The sequence below is a fragment of the Ischnura elegans genome, chromosome 2, assembly GCF_921293095.1.
Source record: "Ischnura elegans chromosome 2, ioIscEleg1.1, whole genome shotgun sequence".
Classification (NCBI taxonomy): Eukaryota; Metazoa; Arthropoda; class Insecta; order Odonata; family Coenagrionidae; genus Ischnura; species Ischnura elegans.
This window is the reverse complement of record NC_060247.1, coordinates 73870057-73888124: the sequence shown is the minus strand read 5'-3', so window position 1 is coordinate 73888124 and position 18068 is coordinate 73870057. Positions and strand designations below refer to the sequence as shown.

General features: G+C 36.1%; 1 protein-coding gene across 1 annotated transcript in view; it reads left to right on the top strand.

Moving 5' to 3' along the window:
* The window catches only part of LOC124174089 (elongation of very long chain fatty acids protein AAEL008004-like), a 59161-nt gene extending 42174 nt beyond the window's left edge, over positions 1–16987 (top strand). Inside the window, exons 3-8 of the mRNA XM_046553224.1 lie at positions 1052–1132; positions 2590–2646; positions 3413–3518; positions 3702–3838; positions 8118–8301; positions 16592–16987. Of these exons, the coding sequence (XP_046409180.1) occupies positions 1052–1132; positions 2590–2646; positions 3413–3518; positions 3702–3838; positions 8118–8301; positions 16592–16608 (582 nt within the window). The 3' untranslated portion in view covers positions 16609–16987. The remainder of the gene's footprint in view (positions 1–1051; positions 1133–2589; positions 2647–3412; positions 3519–3701; positions 3839–8117; positions 8302–16591) is intronic.
* The last annotated feature ends 1081 nt before the right edge of the window (positions 16988–18068 follow it).

Below are 18068 nucleotides of genomic sequence, written 5' to 3'. Positions count from 1 at the left end.
AATAGTTGTATGCAATAATTCTATCCATCTCCTCTTTCTTTCAAATCTTTTTTTTGTGGAAAACTATAATGGTTTTTATAATTCCTTGCTTCTTCTACCCCGCCTCTTACGGCTCCCGAAGGATCATTACCAGTGGTGGAGCATACGAAAATTATTGAGTTCAGTTTAGCGCTTTCAATAATTTTCTATTTTAAAAGACTGATCTTCCTCTCTCATTTGTATTTTTAAATAATGGTTTTTGGTGGAAAATGAATAATTATCTTGTTACTCTTGAGGTTTCTTTGGGAGTTTTCTGAAATGGTCCTAAAATCCACCAAAAAATCGCACAGTCGCACAGTGCGAATACAGTAATGCAAAATAGCTCATTTTGCAATGTTCCACAAGAATGTATTATTCCGACCCTGAATTTCAACTACTAGAAAATCTGAATACTGTATATACTGAAGACATTGATAATGACTATCTAGTAGTTGAAATCTAGGGTCGGAATAATAAATTTTTGTGAAATATTACTGAGAGAGTTATTTCAAACTATAGATATGTGGCTCAACCCAGGGAAGCCTGAACACTTGATAAATACATGATACTGCTTAGAAATAATAAAAATTTTTTTATCCGTTAAGTATCGCTCTAATAATGATTTTAAATTGCATTTTAGATTTTCAGTGTTATCAAATATTATAATTTTAAACAGTTTTATTTTTAGATAATGTTACTTCGTGAATTTCGATTTTTTCCGAATTGGGTTAACCTTAAATTTTACACATTGAAATAAAACGTGTTTGTGCTTTCCCACAGTTACTTTAATGCGTATGTCACGTTTTGGCTCACAGAGTCATTATCTGGTAGACGGACAAAAGAAGTTGCAGAAAGCTGCTAGTACGTTTTATTTCAATATATCAAAATTCCGCTATATCGCGCCTGAAACGGTTGAATTAAATTTTTATACTTTGTGCTGAAAGTGTTAAATGACGTTGGAGTAATTTTCCTGACTACAGAAGAACCTAAAGGCATAAGTTAATGGACTAAAAATCTTCCTTTCTCATTCCAGGGCCTAACCCGTTGGGTTGGTATGGGTTACAGTCTCCAATGTCAGCCCATTGACTACAGTCGAAGCCCAGAGCCGGTTAGGGTACGTAATAGTGTTTTATATATTGTTCATAATGTCGTCTCATAAGAAAATGTTAGACTTCATAGTTCACACTTGCTATAAAAAGAAATTTATTTGCATTTAATATATATGTCATCCTGAGCTCTGATAAATGCAAATAAATTTCTCTTTTCTTTGTTTTTTTCTCTCGGCCTATTATTTGACAATCGTTGACTACATCGCCACCGATGCCGACATTACCGAAAAGATATTGCAAATGCGTAAGTCGATAATCTTTTAAAATAGAAAATTTACTATCTCATGAACCATTCACAAGGTAAAGATCTTGTGATAGGTACTCTCAATAATTACATAAGTAAGATTAATTGACATTGGTGCCGTCTAGTTGATGATTTGTTTCGATTATTTTTGCGTGGTTTTCCTTAACTTGCTTCGTGTGTCTCTTTCATTGATGAAATTATGGATTCGGTTTATAACCCACTTTCCATCGTCAAATCGGTTTGAAATCTTCAGTACTGATCAGAACCAGATGAAAATGCATTCTTGCACTGTTTCTATGTTTCAGGCGCAGCATGAGTCACAATTTTTAACAGTTAACATTTGAAGTGATAGGTCAGCTTCAGGGTGATTATTAGCAGAGGTGTCATGGCACCACTGTTTAAGGAAAGAAATAACAGTAAAATAACACTTTTGTCAATTTAGGTGCCTCAAAATTTCTAATATATACATTTTTAACGAAAGTAAAAATTTATTTTGAAATTTTCTGACGTAACTTGTTATAAAAAACACGCAGTTATATTTCACTAGTAAAAAAGTAAAGGGAGGTACTTCCTGGCAATTCTAATTTTGCAATACACCAATAGCTATAGTTAATTTCAATTGATTATGATTAAGTTAGTTACTTTATAAGGCACAATAGTAAACGTGTCTACCTAGCAAGCAGAAGATCATAGGCTCCAATTCTGGAATAGGCGATTGTTTTCCTTAATTTTTTTGAATGTCGTTTACAAGTTGGATCCACATAAAGAAAGAAATAATCATAGGGGAATCGTGGGTGCCAGTCTGTCAGACTCTTTTTCATTTCTAATACACCTAATCAGCAGATTTAGGAAAAAATGGGTGTTTTTATCACTTTCTATGCATTTATTTTATCATAATTTTCTTCAGCGTGAGGAGATTTATATACGAAAATAATGGAACAGCAGAGTTCCCGATGCTTACTTTTGACTGTGCTGCGTTTTTCCTGCGCTTCAAATTGATTTTTAACATCAGATTGTCCTAAACTGTGGAATTCGTGATGTCACCTGGAATCCCGTTTTTCCATTAAAAAATTGAATTATATATCCATTCTATGATCAAATTTTTTAACGTTATTTTTAGCCCTAGCGAGTTATTATTAGTTCCACTTCTATTAAATGGAATGCCGAATGCATTCGTGTTTCCATGGAATTCAAATATTGAATTTTATTTGTTCACAGGTTGCAACGCTTTGCTGGTGGTATTATATTTGCAAGTTAACGGAATTCTGTGATACGGTAAGTAAAAAGTAATGTTTTTACAGGAAATTTTATCTGTGATATTCATTATTGCGTGTCATTATGGTAACACAGAGGATGTGGGAATTAAAACCAAGCAATTAATATTTTCGATATATGTAACAGAAAAAACTGATTCTACAGTTATAAAAAATATTCAGGCTGTATCAAGCATTTTTATCCGGATTAGTTTTGTGTGTTGAAAATATTTGATATGCTTCGTGTGCTGGAGTCTGTGGTCCATCTAACTTTCAAATAAGTTTATTTTGGATTGAAAATATTGTTGAAAGGTGGATTTTGTTGATAATAAATGTCACTAAGTATTCGTATATTTTATTATTTCGTATGACTTTTATACTGCTTCTTATGGAGATGTTATAATAGTTACAAATATTTAAAAACAAGTTGTTTTTGTTAAAAATATTATCCTTAATTCGACCATCTAAATTTCAACTGAATTTATTACGCCTATAAATATGTTTCCGGTGTTATGTTTATGTCGCTGTGTATTTTCTTGTGCTAACCAAGTTGTACTCGGTGATATAGGTACTCATGTCTGTCAATCTTGCTGTGGCAGTCATTCTTGTAAAGACTTTGGACTAATAAATACCTATAGAAAATGCGGTAGGAATTAGTCTATGCCAATTATTTTAAGTGTACATTTATTTTTTGTTATAATTGCCAGTAGTCAATCTATTTGTGATAATACTATTATAGTATCATTAGAAATTTTACTAACAACGACATTCTTTTTTCTCGAATACAGTTCTCATTTGTTCTCCGCAAGAAGAACGGGCACATTAGCAACCTCCATGTGATACACCATGGAGTCATGCCTATGAGCGTGTGGTTTGGAGTCAAATTCATCCCAGGTGAGATAACGCTGATTTTCAATGTGAATTTTTTCTTTTACTTTTAGATTGTTTTTTCTCCCGAGTCTCTCTCAACTGATAACAAAATTACAGTGTCAGCCCAATTTCAAGACCACTGAAGTCAGTTTAATTATTCATTTTTGAGTTAAAGTGAATGGAGGATTATTTCTCTTTCAAATTCAGGTGGACACAGCACCTTCTTCGGTTTGTTGAACACTGGTGTGCACGTCGTAATGTACTCCTATTACCTCCTCGCGACATTTGGACCCAGGGTGCAGAGGTTCCTATGGTGGAAGAGATACGTCACTTCTCTGCAAATGGTAATGTCAACTATTTTTTTTCTTGGATATTACACAATTACGTATACCACTTCTTTCCAACAGAGCGCGACCCGGGTTTCGATGAATTATCATCATCTTTAAGCGCAAATAATAATATATAATAATAATAATTACAATAACAACAACGATAATAATAATAAGAATAATAATAAGAATAAAAATAATAACAACTTATAATGTAATACCACAAAGTTAACCATGAGTTAGTGAATTTTAATGTAAACTATATTTATAATATTCCTATATTAAGATTCATTGTTCGACATGCCTATGTTAAAAACAATATCTATAAAGGTAACAATGTAAGTCTCCCATTTGTATTGTCTCTTATTCAATTTATGCCGCGGCATTGTTTTTAACTTTTCACGAAAGGATTGTGTGACACATTTGGTTGAATTTTATTTACGTAAAAATCCAATTGGCTTGATAGCTTGAGGAATCGTATTTGATGCGTCCATCTTTCAGTTCTACTTTTTTCTACTTTTCTATTCATATGTGCTAAACTAAAAAAATAAGTTTCCTTTTGTGCGGTATTCTCTCTGGGATTTAATCCTTTCCTGGGACCCATAAGAGATAAATATAGAATATACGCCTATTAAAATTACATCACTTATACAGTAATCATAACTTTTATAATTTCCCATTTCAATAATGTCTTTCAGTCGTTTGAAATTTCAAGGCTTTTAAAGGCTCCTCATTTTGCTGTAAAGTCTGTTTTGCTCACAGAAAATATGTACAGCTACCCCTTCACGGGTAAAAAATGAAGTTTATTTCGAAGCGTGATCAATGAAGAATAGAGTGAAATACACCAAGGAAAATATTTGTCTTTATAAAAATAAATACTGTCTCGGAATACCGAACATTATTACCAGACATGATTCAAACTTTATCATAATCATTTCTTTTGAGGATAAATATTTTTTCTGATACATGTATATTTAAAATGTAATTACTCTTTCAAGAATAAGAAAATGGCTGGTTGCGCTGTTTCTTATATTACGGTGCTTAGATGTCGACAATTAAATCTTTTCCATAAGACACGTACCCAATTTATGAGAAAATTAATGTGTCAAGATACATTACGCAAGGGTCAATATTGGACCCATCTCTCATTGTACTGAATTGTAATGACGCTCTTATACAGCGAAAAGATGGAATGGTCATATTGCAATGCCTGCTAGTAAGCATTAACCGAGGCTAATTTAATTTTATCCTTTTTTTATCCACATCGAACGAGAAACTTATCAAGTCCTCGTTAAGGTGTGTTAAAAGGTAGTTGCTTGTCTAGCATTTAAAATATAATGTGATAAAATCTAATGACGCTCTTCGTCAGCGAAAGGATAAAATATTCTCTTTTTTTATGCCAACGATGTTGACATTAAAACGATGCTTACCAATGAAAATGTAATTTTATCCTGTTTTATTCACATCAAACTAGTATCTTGCCATGTCCTCGTTAAAAATGTGCTAAAAGGTTAAATTGCTAGTCTATTATCTAATAAGTTCTAGTTTTACTCACCAATTTTTTTCGTGTGTGTAATCTAATAAAGCTGGCCTCTGTGTTTATATTATGTTTTGCCGGCCTCAGAAAAGTCCTCGCCTGCCAAACCTAAGGTAGCGGGTTCCAGTCTCACCTGGGTAGATTGTCTCCTACCCAACGGCATGGGTGTTTTTTTGTACATAATTGATGTTGGGACAACCGTTGTGAAAGTCTTGAATGCGCTTTTTCGGGGTCGTGAAGATAAAAGAATAAAAATGAAATATTTTTCATACGAATCCATTCTCTTCCCCCTTGATGTGTTTTCCAAATTACCTTGAGGGTCAGCTTTGATGAGGCTGGGGATGTGCATAATATTTGAGGCAAGATGTCAATCAAAGGTTTGTTGAGGCTTTCAGCTTTCTTGAGGAAATAGTTCAAATATTGAAAGAAACACTTGCAATTTTATTCGATTATTTATTTTATTCATTCGATTGCACGAACTTTATTCCAGTTATATGTTTCAATTATACTGCATCATTTTCAAAATACAAAATGGTTCAGTGCTTCTTTCAATTTGGAGTAATGCCAATCCATTATGCTAAGTTCTTCTGATTTGAGTTCGAATAAATTGATTTAAAGTAGAAGCTGGGAAGGTTTAAGAAACACTACACGTACCTTCTTTAATTTCAATTCTGTAGTACCGTGGCAAATAAGAAACGCAAATTAGATAACGCCAAAAACAAAAAAAGGCAAAATAACGCAATTAAGATAAATAAGAAACGCAAAAACGCAAAGCGCGTTTCAACAGCTGAGTTACTTTGGATTCCTCTCTTCTATCCTATTTCCATCCCCCTGCAGTCGCACGACCCTTACGTGATGTTCAAGTTTTTACTAGCGGGTCAAGTGAAATGGCTCTCTCAGCGATTGCGACGTTTATTGCTCGTGTACACGTGACTGCGTGTCGTGTATGCACTAAGAGACATTTTGGTGTGAATTATTGTTTAATTAGTGGTGAAGTGTTTCAGGTTGATGAAAAAGAAAGAAATTTTGCTCGAAAATTTCGTCTAGACTCTAGGTTTCGATTTTGCTACATTCATTTTCAAGTTACAAAATGGTTTTTTTTATTATAATAATGGTGATACATATAAACATAGCATAGAATAAAATATTTACCACGGTTCGTTATTGGGCGTTATGAAATGGTGAGATATAAAAATTGTCCCGAGACGATGTATTTTGCTAAATGATTTGTCGAACGGGAGTAATGGAAGAAATGTGTTGGACACGAATAAAAATTTTCATATTATCTTATTTGTTCTATAGATATTCATAAGGGACTTCAGTTATCTCAATTTTTCAATTAATTCTTAGGCTAGAAGGTAATGTTAAAGTTAAATTGTTAAGTAATACGTAGATTTTCTAGTAGCGAATTTTTAACGCCTTTTTATGGATAAAACTTTTCATTAGAAAACACAAAGTAAAGCCTTAACATAAAGTAAATCTCTAATATTTCATGAGGGTGCATTATTAATTATCATATTAAAACCAAGAAGAATATATAACATGAACATGTTAATAAATTACGAGTGCTTAAGAATGGAATTTAGCTGGTTTTTTGGAAAAATATTGTAATCACGAGCATTTTATTGAAAGTTATAGCGAAGCCTTCGCCGAAACATGGTTGATACGAACATGGTTCCGGGCTTTCACCGCGATGCTTGTGGTAAGCGAATAACAATTTTGCCAGGATATGTGGAATGTCCTTCAGTCAGTTTCAGTCACTAAGGTTTTCACTAAAATTGCACTGAACTCTACTTCTAAGCTGCAGATGTTGGCGGGAGTGCGGTGAAATTGTTGCCCTCCGACAACAAGCCACGCTTTTTACACCAAGAGTGAAATTTACTATGGTGTAAATACATTAAGCTTTGCCTGGAATCGAACCCGGATCTCTCAATTTCAGGTCAGGTATGCCACGATCTCTTGATCACCGCTAGCATACCTGACCGGCAATCGAGAGATCGGGATTCGAGGCCCGCCTAAGCCAAATGATTTTTTCAGAGAAGATTTCACCTTCAGGGCCAATAATTTACACCCATTCGCGTGACAGCATACGAAGTCGTTGTTTTATGCTGTGATTTGAAGAAAGCTAAGCGTTGAAATCCCGGAAAATTTATCATACTATTTATTGAATGTATTGGGCTAGTTTTGGCCACCGAAGGCTTTCTTCAGGCTTTCGACTGTTCCTATCGGTGCAATAATAATTTGTGGATATTCTTGAGCAGTGGGCTTTTTGGAGTCATAAACGTTACCGTTCAAGGAGGCATTTCTTTCATCTCTGTTTTGTTCACAACCGCGATATCCGCCTTAAATATGTCCATGTCCATCTACATGCCTCTCCGAATGCTAAAATGTTTGCGTCAAATTATTGTTGAAGTTAACAATTAAACGATCAGTTTGCGTATTTGCAGGATAATTGATAGGCATATGAGAGGTTCAACATTTAAGGTACTAGGTAGTATGAAGACTTATATATTGTAGATGCCCTTTATTTAAAATGCTTATTGTTATATTCGATCTCTTAGTTCTTTCTTACTCATTTTTCCTCCTCGTCGCTTCTGGGTTTCAATTGTATGTACATCCAATTGTGAAAGAATTTATATCAATTGTGGGACTAGGAAAATTCGAATGTTAGTTTCTAAATATCTAATTTAGGCTAGCATGTCTAATGAGGACACGAAGGAAAGTAATGTGGGAAAATATTTTCCTCTCTGTTTGCAGTTCCATTTCGTCATTATCATGGGCCACTCCTTCCAGCTTCTCTTCCAAGACTGCGAGTTCCCGAGGTTCTTTATGTGGTGGATAGGTCTTCACGCCGTCATGTTCTATGCCTTCTTCACCGAATTCTACAAGCAGCAGTATGGAAGGAGTCCACCCCTCAATGCCTTTTTCGAGAAAAAAATTAGTAAGTATTTCACGCGAATATTTCTTGTGTGTAAGATGGATAAGAAATTTGTCACCATGAAGGTGAAAACCTTTAGCTAGAAGGATGCAACTATCGGCCTGAAGGTTTCTCTAATACATTTAAGTCAAACAGTACATGTAAACATGGCATAGCATAAAATATTTACCTTAGTTCGTTATTGGGCGTTATGAAAAGGTGAGAGATAAAAATTGTCGCGGAAAAACTGAGCTATTGTCTTGAAATTTTCAGGGTGTATAAAATAGAGCGTTGTTACCATTTGGCTTTCACTCCATTAACAGTTTTTACCTTTTTATAATTTTCACGAATGAAATTTTTAATATTTGAGATACAGGCACATATTGAACAGGGTCTATTCTGTATAACCTGAAAATTTCAAGATGCCGTATGCATGCGTACTTAACTTCGCGCATCTTGACTTGTAATGACTCAAACTGATTAGTGAAATACACCATCAATCACAGCTCATGGATGACGTAAATTTTGGAGTAGAAGGACAATCTATAGTTTTTATTGCTGCCGATAGATATTAAAACCCTTCACTACTGGCAGCTTTCAATATAGGAGCTTTTTTCCGTGTAGAACCCATGGTCAGACGAGTTACGCCGTTTTAAGCCACTTCCTATCTGAATAACCACCAACTTACCATCATCCTAACCCACATGCGATACACTCAAGCGATTTCTAATGGTTTCAATACCCTCAGTAGACTATTCAGGTAGTCAAAATTGCTTTCATCATTTTGTTTTTCACCAAAAACAACGGGTTCAGAAAATTTTAACGTGCCAAACTATGCATTCCTATTTCATTTTGATTTGATAAGCAAAGAGAAAAACTTTCGCTGCTGCCCTCATTCGAATGAAGTATTTCTTTAACATAGTAATGGTTCACAGATAAAATTTTTACATGAAAAGTCATGACGAACTATATCTGGACCACGAACGTCACACACTTCATGTCTGCTTGATGTCAGTTAGTTGCGTAGCCATTGAGTCGTGCTGGGTATGCGAAGCGCTTAAAACTGACTGCAAACTTTTTGAAAACTATTTAATCATGAAATACTACGGATTAAAGTCGAACAGCATGGCGTCATAAGCTCGGTTTGATGTAAGCATAAGCTTCTTTGTAGACTTCACCTCTTCGGTGAAATCTCCGGAGAGGCTATCTATTAACCTACATGCTATGAGGTCACTGAATCAATTATCTGATTACCCAAAAAATAGTGCGATGAGATGCCAATATGCTTTATTTTCATCAATTCAGTTATGCCTTGATGCATTTTGTATCGTTTTTTGTCAAAAACACGCTTTTATTCTAGTTATATGCTAAATTTTTTTCTCCGCATAAATAAAGTATCACCGTAAGAGTTTAAGAATGTTTCGAACGTTAAAAGTAAATCGATAAAATAGCCTGGAAGACCTATTTTTAAGGGAAGTTAGTAGAGATAAATCTCATCACTGATTCAACATGAAGTTCGGTTTGAATAAAGCGTAGAGCCCACCCCAGACTTCACCTGAAGATGTAACTGTGCTACTAAACCCGGATCGTGCCTATTTAAATACACAAATTTACCAAACAAAATTTTATTCTTTTATTTTCCATAATGGAAAGGTTTCACATACTTAAGTTTGAAGTTATCAGTTAAGTAAGTAGCAACCTCACATTCGGATTGGAAAGATTTCCAACGCTTAAGCCTGAGGTTATCAGCTACGTAAAAAGCTTACTTTCGGGTCTGGACGCTTGGTGAGGGGGTTGAATATCGATATTCATTCCAAGTCTTGCAAAAGTTTCCCTGGACCATTTCCCATCACGACTCCCAGAGTGACATATTATAAAAAGATGGAAGAACTGTCCGGCGAGAGGTGGACGGGAAAAAAATTCTCTGATAAAGAAAAGATAAAAAAATGATTCAGGGTTTTAAATGGCTCGTCTGGGAACTGCTTTCACTTTCCCTCGCACTCCATTTCCGCCCGTCAGCGCTCCACCCTCCACAAATCCCCCCCAAAAAACCTTTCATACCCCTTTCGGCTTTATATTCCCACATCGCCCACGATCCCACGGAATGAAGAGAACTCCACGTCCTTATTCCGAAGAATTATCCCTCCCACTCTCACTTCATTCTCAAATCCCTCGGCTCTGACTCGCTGGGATGGTGGTCACAAAAATCGGTCCCTGTCATGCCTTCCTCACCATCCAGGCTTCTCTTCCAAGATCCAAGATTGATTATTGATATTCGGACAATCTAATGTGGGTTATGATCGGCTTATGTGAGGAGGCAATTGAAATTTCTTCATCATGCTGCAAAAAGTATGCCCTACTGCATGAAGTCCTACATGAATAATTGAAGAAAAGCTAAAAAATTAAGTAGCATGGAAGACCTTTGCTCGAATTAGAATTAATCCAGACTGGATGTGACCAGGAAGTTCAATGAAAATGCATATGAGAAATACTAATGGCTGTGTGGATGTAATGTGACAAATCGCCTTTTCTGTCTGTAGAACAATATTAAATCTGTAGTCCTACAGATTTAATATTGTTCAGTATCGTTCAACCAGTTTTCCATTGGGTAGAACATATTGAAATAAAAACACCGTTTGATACAGCGAGCATAAAACCGTGGTTTCATCAGCTATAACCGACACATAATCCGCTGTATTTATTTCACTTCTTATTTATTCCTGACAAACTTGAAGCATGCATTGCAACAGGTAATTCTGGATGCCTTTAGATGTCTCTTTAAAAACTGTAGCATGGAGCAGATGATCCTTCAGAGCTGAATCTAATTCTGTCGTGAAGTTTAATCAGACCTCGGAAAACGACCGGATTGGCCGATTCCACATTTTTATCATTCCTCTTAATGCTAGCTCAAATGCATCACGAATCATACGCAAAACTGATCTTAGACTAGAGATAACGATTTTTGGCAACTTCTAAATTTTGTTTTTCAACATTCCGTCTGTGAGCTCTGTCGATCTGACTGTGACTATTGATGTCTAATTTTGTATTTATCTAGCATGCTTTACTCTAATGCAGCATTGAAATGACTCTAAGAACTTGCGTGCTTTTCAGCCATCTGTTTTTAATGAGAAAAATCACTAAATCCACCTTGCGACCAAATGGTGGATTTTTCAAGAGCAAACATTAGGCATGGAAAACAGAAAAGTCGATTTGTCACATTACATCCATACAGCCATTCGTATCTCGCATATGCATTTTCATTGAACTTCCCGGTCACATTATTTCTTTTACACGCAGTAGTCTGGATTAATTATAATTCGAGCATAGGTCTTCCATGATACTTAATTTATAGGTTTTCTTCAATCAATACCCGAGAAAAGTTCGTATTTTTCAATTCCTGGACCGTAACTGGATTCATATTGGAACATGTACAGTACCTAGCACGAACTAAAACTATAAGCGAGGGTAACTATGCGGAACGAAGGGCTTTTACGTATTCCACTTGGAATTTAGAAATATTGACAATATTTTTTAAATTAGCGCCATTCAACTTAAATTTAAGAGAGAGCCTAAAATTTTTACTACAAATAGATTTCAAATTCACAATGTAGTATAGAAAGCACACCAGCAATTTGCAACTAGGTGCACACGAAGGAAAGCTTGTTTAGCCTGAAGTTCAAATGAATGCCGCTAAATGGCGCTGGATGCATTAAAGGATCAGAGTCCTCTGGATTGTCGATAATGCACCACTAACCCTATGAGGGAGTAGATTTACAACCTCCTCGGGGAGTAGTAGTGTAGAGTACTTGATCCAGATGACTCGGTGACGAACTAGGATCCTGGGCGCAGGTAGTGTAGGTGGCAGCTACACTACCTGTGAGTTACTCTCCAAATATTCGCGTGCGCACTCGCGTCGTTTTGAGTCTGCTCCCAACACCCACTTGAACAGTGCATGCCCCTCGCTTACCTCGTCCCGCCCGAGCACCCACAAGCAATCGCGCAGAGCGAATATGCGGCCTGCGCGATGCCACGGGATCACACACTTGTAGAGCGGTGAATTCGCCAAGGAGATAGCTGTAGCGTTCGGAGCTTCATATTTCATCCATGTGTAGGAAGAATTTTTACCTTTCTCGTGGCAAAGGTAAATAGTTCTCTTTAATAATTCATTCATGTTTGAGAGTCCACTTGCTAATATGCGCAAATTCACGCACCGCCACTGTGCCTCATTACTATCCAATAATTTCCCACATCAGTGAGAGAATTCACGACCTAAACTATCTTTTATTATATCCGCCGGTAGAATTGCATTTACAATACTTTGGGAAAAGATGAAGGAAAAACTTCAATCCGTTATTATCATCATCTACAGTCAACAACCCGAAGATTGCTCGAGAAGACATTGCCTAATTTTGAGAGAAAAGAAAAAAAATATGCTGCCTTTAAAGAACGATGAATGCTAAGGTCAGCTCTTGAGCTATCTCGGGGCATTATGATCTATAAAAATATCCAAAGAACATTTTGGGGATGAAAATCACTTGGATTTCCCACGTTTTTGCCCCTCGACACCATTAACCCTTAACAAGCGACGTGCAATTCTTGTTACACTACCAGTGACGTGCGGTCTGGGAGACGGCAATAAAACAAAAATTCATAAAACGTTGCAAAGACATTTTTATTGCTCAGTTTAATGTTTCCTTTACTTCTCAACCATTATAAAACTCATATTTACTATTATGCATTCCCAATACGAACCAACTTCTCAGTAAAAATTGTTTGAAAGAGGATCAAAAAACTGATATCAAGAAAACTTGAGTTGTTATTATTATCGTAGTTTTCGTAATTAAATACTTAATTATCCACGTTATGAAACTAAAAATGATTCCTTGTACATTATTGATTATTATATTATTCTTGAAAAATTACTGGGAATTGTTTGTGACAACTTTTTGAATTATTCCCACCAGTATAACGTTTATCGTATTTTCCAATTTAGTAACCTGAGGTCTCACAAACCACTACTAAAATTCAGTTTAAAATTTTCAGAAATAAATAATAAGAATTGTTGAATTTTAAGAGTGCAATGTCCTTATTATACAAAATTATGACGCTCACGTGGATTACAGATGTATTGAAATTGCAATTTTTAAAATATTCATAATTTTAGAAACGCAACGGTTCCGTCAGACCGCACGTCACCGGCTAAGTGTTAAGGAGCAGCTTCGTCAGCAGCTTAAACGGTTGGTGGCGGTAAAAACCGCTTCTGCTCCACGATACACCAACACTTGTTGGGTTGGAGCGAATTTTTTGAAGCGTGTAATGGACTTTCTCCGCACTTCACGCCCTAACATGCTCCCTGCGGAATTGTAAAAGCCTTTCACCTCGCCCTTTGCTTCCGAGCAGCTGAAACCGTACCGCATACCGCACATTCCGCGAGATAAGTTTTGATGGAGGATATACCCGAGGGATTGGTAGGAGGAGGGACGACGTGGGAAATGAGAATCCTTAATTCAGCAGGGCCCTGGTTGGGGGCGGAGATGAGGCACTCGTATAGCTGCCCTAGCCGAGTTGAGGAGAGTGAATTATTGTGCATGGGTTCCCACCCTTGAAAGTGCCAAGGGCCCTAATATTTCTAATCCTAATGCGTGGTGGAACGTCGGTAGTATATAAAATCGTTTCCAGCTTAATTTTGTGTTATAATGATATATCCATGATTAAAGCACAAATGGTAATATCCTAACTATTTTATTTATCACTTAACCGACCATGGTTTCGACACTTGGCGTCATTTTCAAACCTTGAAAATGACACTAAGTGTCGAAACCATGGTCGGTTAAGTGATTAATAAAATAGTGTGGATATTACCATTTGTGCTTAATCATGGTCGGTAGTATATCCTGTTAAATCGGTGGTGGAGACTCAAAATTCATCTGTACCGAGTTCTGTACCTCCTGGACCTCTGTTTGTCAGGTTTTCATGACCTAAATTGGGGTTTGATTGACAATTTATCACTCCGAATTATTCCGATTAGTTTTCATTCCAAAACTTTGATTTTGATTGGCTGCAATGCGATCGGCGTTTGTTATTTATAAAATTATTTCACTCCGAAGACTCACTACTAGGGCTAATATCGTCGCAAGAAAGATACTTTTCAAACACAAAAAATTCTGTCTGCATTCATAATCAATAGGAATCAACCGTTCGGAATGAAAATCGATTGGAATAATTCCGATAAGTGTCAAGCACATCCCCCAGGGTTGGTAACCTTAAGCTAATTGCCATACGGATGCTATATTACCAATGATTTTATTTTACTCATGTGCCTACGTTTGAAACGATTATGTCGCCATTTCCAATCAACTAAGGAATTTTGACTTCCGCAGCTGCCCTCATTCATGTAAATAAAATATGTTTTACTTAGAAAGTAGCTTTTAGTGGGGTGGACGTCGGTAATATGTTCTGCTGAATCTTTTGCTTAGTAAAGTATTAGTCCATACGTAAGAACTTGTTCATGAAAAGTCATGAGGAACTAGGTCTGGACCAATAATGCCACACAATTCAAGTCTGATTAATGTCAGCTAGCCGCGTAGGTGAGTGCTGGGTATGCAAAACCCTAAACAAATAGCAAGAAACCATCTGAAAAGTTAAGTTCTAATGAAAGCAAGTCAATATCTAATCCAGTGGTTCAACTCGAAGGTTAATTTGAGTAGGTGACGGTTGAGTTCAAAACAGGCTAAAGTCACGGAGCAAGTTATTTCTCCACATTCATTTCTCCAGGCTACCTCGTTCTTCTGGGATCTTTGTTTGGGGGTGTCCGAAGGTAGGATTTGAAACAGGTGTCCTCAGACGAGCAGACAGTCGCTCTGCCCACGCTGCCCTGCTAATAAAGTACTTATCCGAAGTTTTAGGCTTATTTGTTCGAAAACATACAGCAGAATACGCTAGATTAGGAATATATTAGAAATATGCAGATATTTCTGGAATAATTGTTCGCAACAGTTGTTTGCGTGTTAAATAATGGCAAACTACTTTTACTCTACCCATTTTTGTTTAGCTTGTATTTGCTTAGGCGATCCTTACCATCTAAAGTGCGATATTATTCAGATATATATTTTACCGGTAATATTTTTTCAATTAATTTAATTTTTTGAAATCAAATATTCTTCATCCAGTTATTGATATTCAAATATTTTCCATACAATTTCTCGTGTCTATCGTTATGTCATGAAAATTTTGGATGAACTAGTGGGCTGGGGAACGGCAATGGAGAACATTAATTAAGACTTATAAATTAAAAATATGTTATAAATTGTGATTAGTGGAGAAATAGGAGAACATGAAAATATGGGTTGATATTAGAATGGAGTGGAGAGCTGAGTTTAACCGATCTATCGATTTTTATCCAGTGCTGATGATGTATTATACTCTGTTTCTCAGCTCATAGTAGGTCGCCGTCAATGAGGGAGTAGCTAAAATCCTGTGAAATCGATGCATGGTCATGAAGTACCTCGAGGAAAAAGAATATTCACGCAGGGTAGCGTTTGAAATATATATTTTGCAAATTCCACGGGCAAAATATAATTCGTGTGCACAAAGTTAATCTGGTAACGAAAATGGCTGGAGGTGAAGCTCAGCCGCCAGCAATTGAGATACAGAGTGTAATGCTAATTAAATATGAATCAGGAGTAATTTAAATCGTTTATTTACATAGTTTTAAAAAGCGGCTGAAGAAGTAGGGACCAAGGGCTTTGTATAATGTTTTCTATTGTTATTTCAAATGTTTTCTTCTGTTTTTTCAAATGTTTTCTATTGTTTTTTCAATTTTTCTATTGTTTTTTCAATGTTTTCTATTGTTTTTTTCATCATATGTACATGTTACCACCAGGTAATTGCCTACTTGTAACAATTTTAATAATAATAATACGAAAATAATGAGTGTTTAAAAAACTTTTTTTGGATCTGATATATTTCCCGGCAGCATGTACTGACTTTGCGTATCATGGAACATTTGTTTCAGAAGTGTATTGAAGAGAGAAACAGCCCAAGGTATTGGTCCATGGTATTGGTTATGAGAACAACCCCATTATTCATGTCAAGAACTTAATGCGGGTTGCATCCTGAAGGCCTGTGTGAAGAGTGGGCGTGTTTTCCTGAAATCAATCATACAAAGAGTTTACTGCCAAAATATCATTCCAAAAATCTATTCGTGGATATTATATTTAGCTCGTGTTGAATAGAGTATAAGTCCATAGTTATTTCATGAAGTAGATAAGTTCCTCAGAATTCCCGCACATTAATTGTTTCCTCTTCATTCCAGAGCTTAGGAGCCAGTGAAGAATATTGCCGTGAATGGGAAAAGCCTTGGAAGCTAAAAGCTCTAGTATTCTTATCGGTCTGCTCCACTCCACCAATATAATAGTGGCTGTTTTCATGAAGTAATTTCGTGATGTCCGTTACATTTTCAGTGATATGGTGGCATTCGGTGAAAATTATTTTCTTTCAATGTCACTACTTGTTCCTAACAGATGATCTGTTTTAAGCAGTTTTATGTGTAATTTGGAGTGGATTGGTAATTTTTTATGCTGTATTTAATGACAAGATGTGATGCTATGTGCTGTATATATTTTACGTTAATATGATTTTATCTATCATGTATCCTGATAAAAAAAAACATAGTAGCCTTTTCCAGCTGTAATTTTTTTGGAAAAATAAAATGAATAGTGTATTCTAATTTTTAAGATTGAGTTTGTTGCGCTACTTTCATTTCAGTTGGGATTTTCCAGTATTCGCCGGTCAAGGTAGTGATGAAAATAGTGCTTCGTCCGCTATTATGGGGGTCATGGATTCGATTCCCTTTCGTAGCCCTTTCTCTGCTCAGTACGTGAGTGTTTGCCACCCACTGTTTGATTCCTGCCGCTGAGACACCGCAAGATAATTAAAGGGCTTCTCGATACCACAGAGTTACATGTTTTGACCGATAGAAATGCCCAGAAATAAAAATAATTGAATCTTCGATATGTTCCGTTTCCAATCAATAACCATTCATACTCCAGTTTTTGGAGTACATATACGAAATACTTATACTTAATTCATATGAAAATACTTATCTCCTCTTTTAATGTCAATGTATACAAGTTAATATCATGTCCTTTATTTCCACCACCAGAATCATATCTTTTACCTGGTTTATACCAACTGCCCTTTAGTTAGTTCTCAAATTAGAGCGGAGTTACTGGTCATTTCGCCGCTAAATATCACCCACTACCCATACCCATGGCCCTATTATTAACCGCGTTATTTATATTGTTTTTCCTATAAATAACAGTTTATCTGGGAGTGTTATAGTCCATGGGGTAGAGCAACAATCCCATTCTTGAATTTCACCCTATTCAATTTTAAGTTCAATTCGTGCACACAAATATTTTTGAAAGGTAGAAAATCATCTCTTAACAAAGTCTGCTTTAATTCCTCCATTCATTTTCATAAAACTCTCCGGTTAGTAGCCAAACATTCTACTCACTAAGTCACCACACCCCCTCTGTAAGAGAGAAATTTTTCCGACCAGTATTGCCTTCGAGTGTATCCAGTTACCCAAATCCAGGGATATGGCTTCCTAAAATAAGCTGCTGTAATGAAATTGATGAAAATGTAACCAATGGGTACAACAGTACTGCAAAGTTTTATTTTTCCAACCTGACCCGTGGAAGTCTTAATGAGAGGAATTCTGCTCTCGTATTGAAATTCGACTGTCGCTTTTCCTACTCCCTCAGATGTGATAAAAATACGAGCCACAC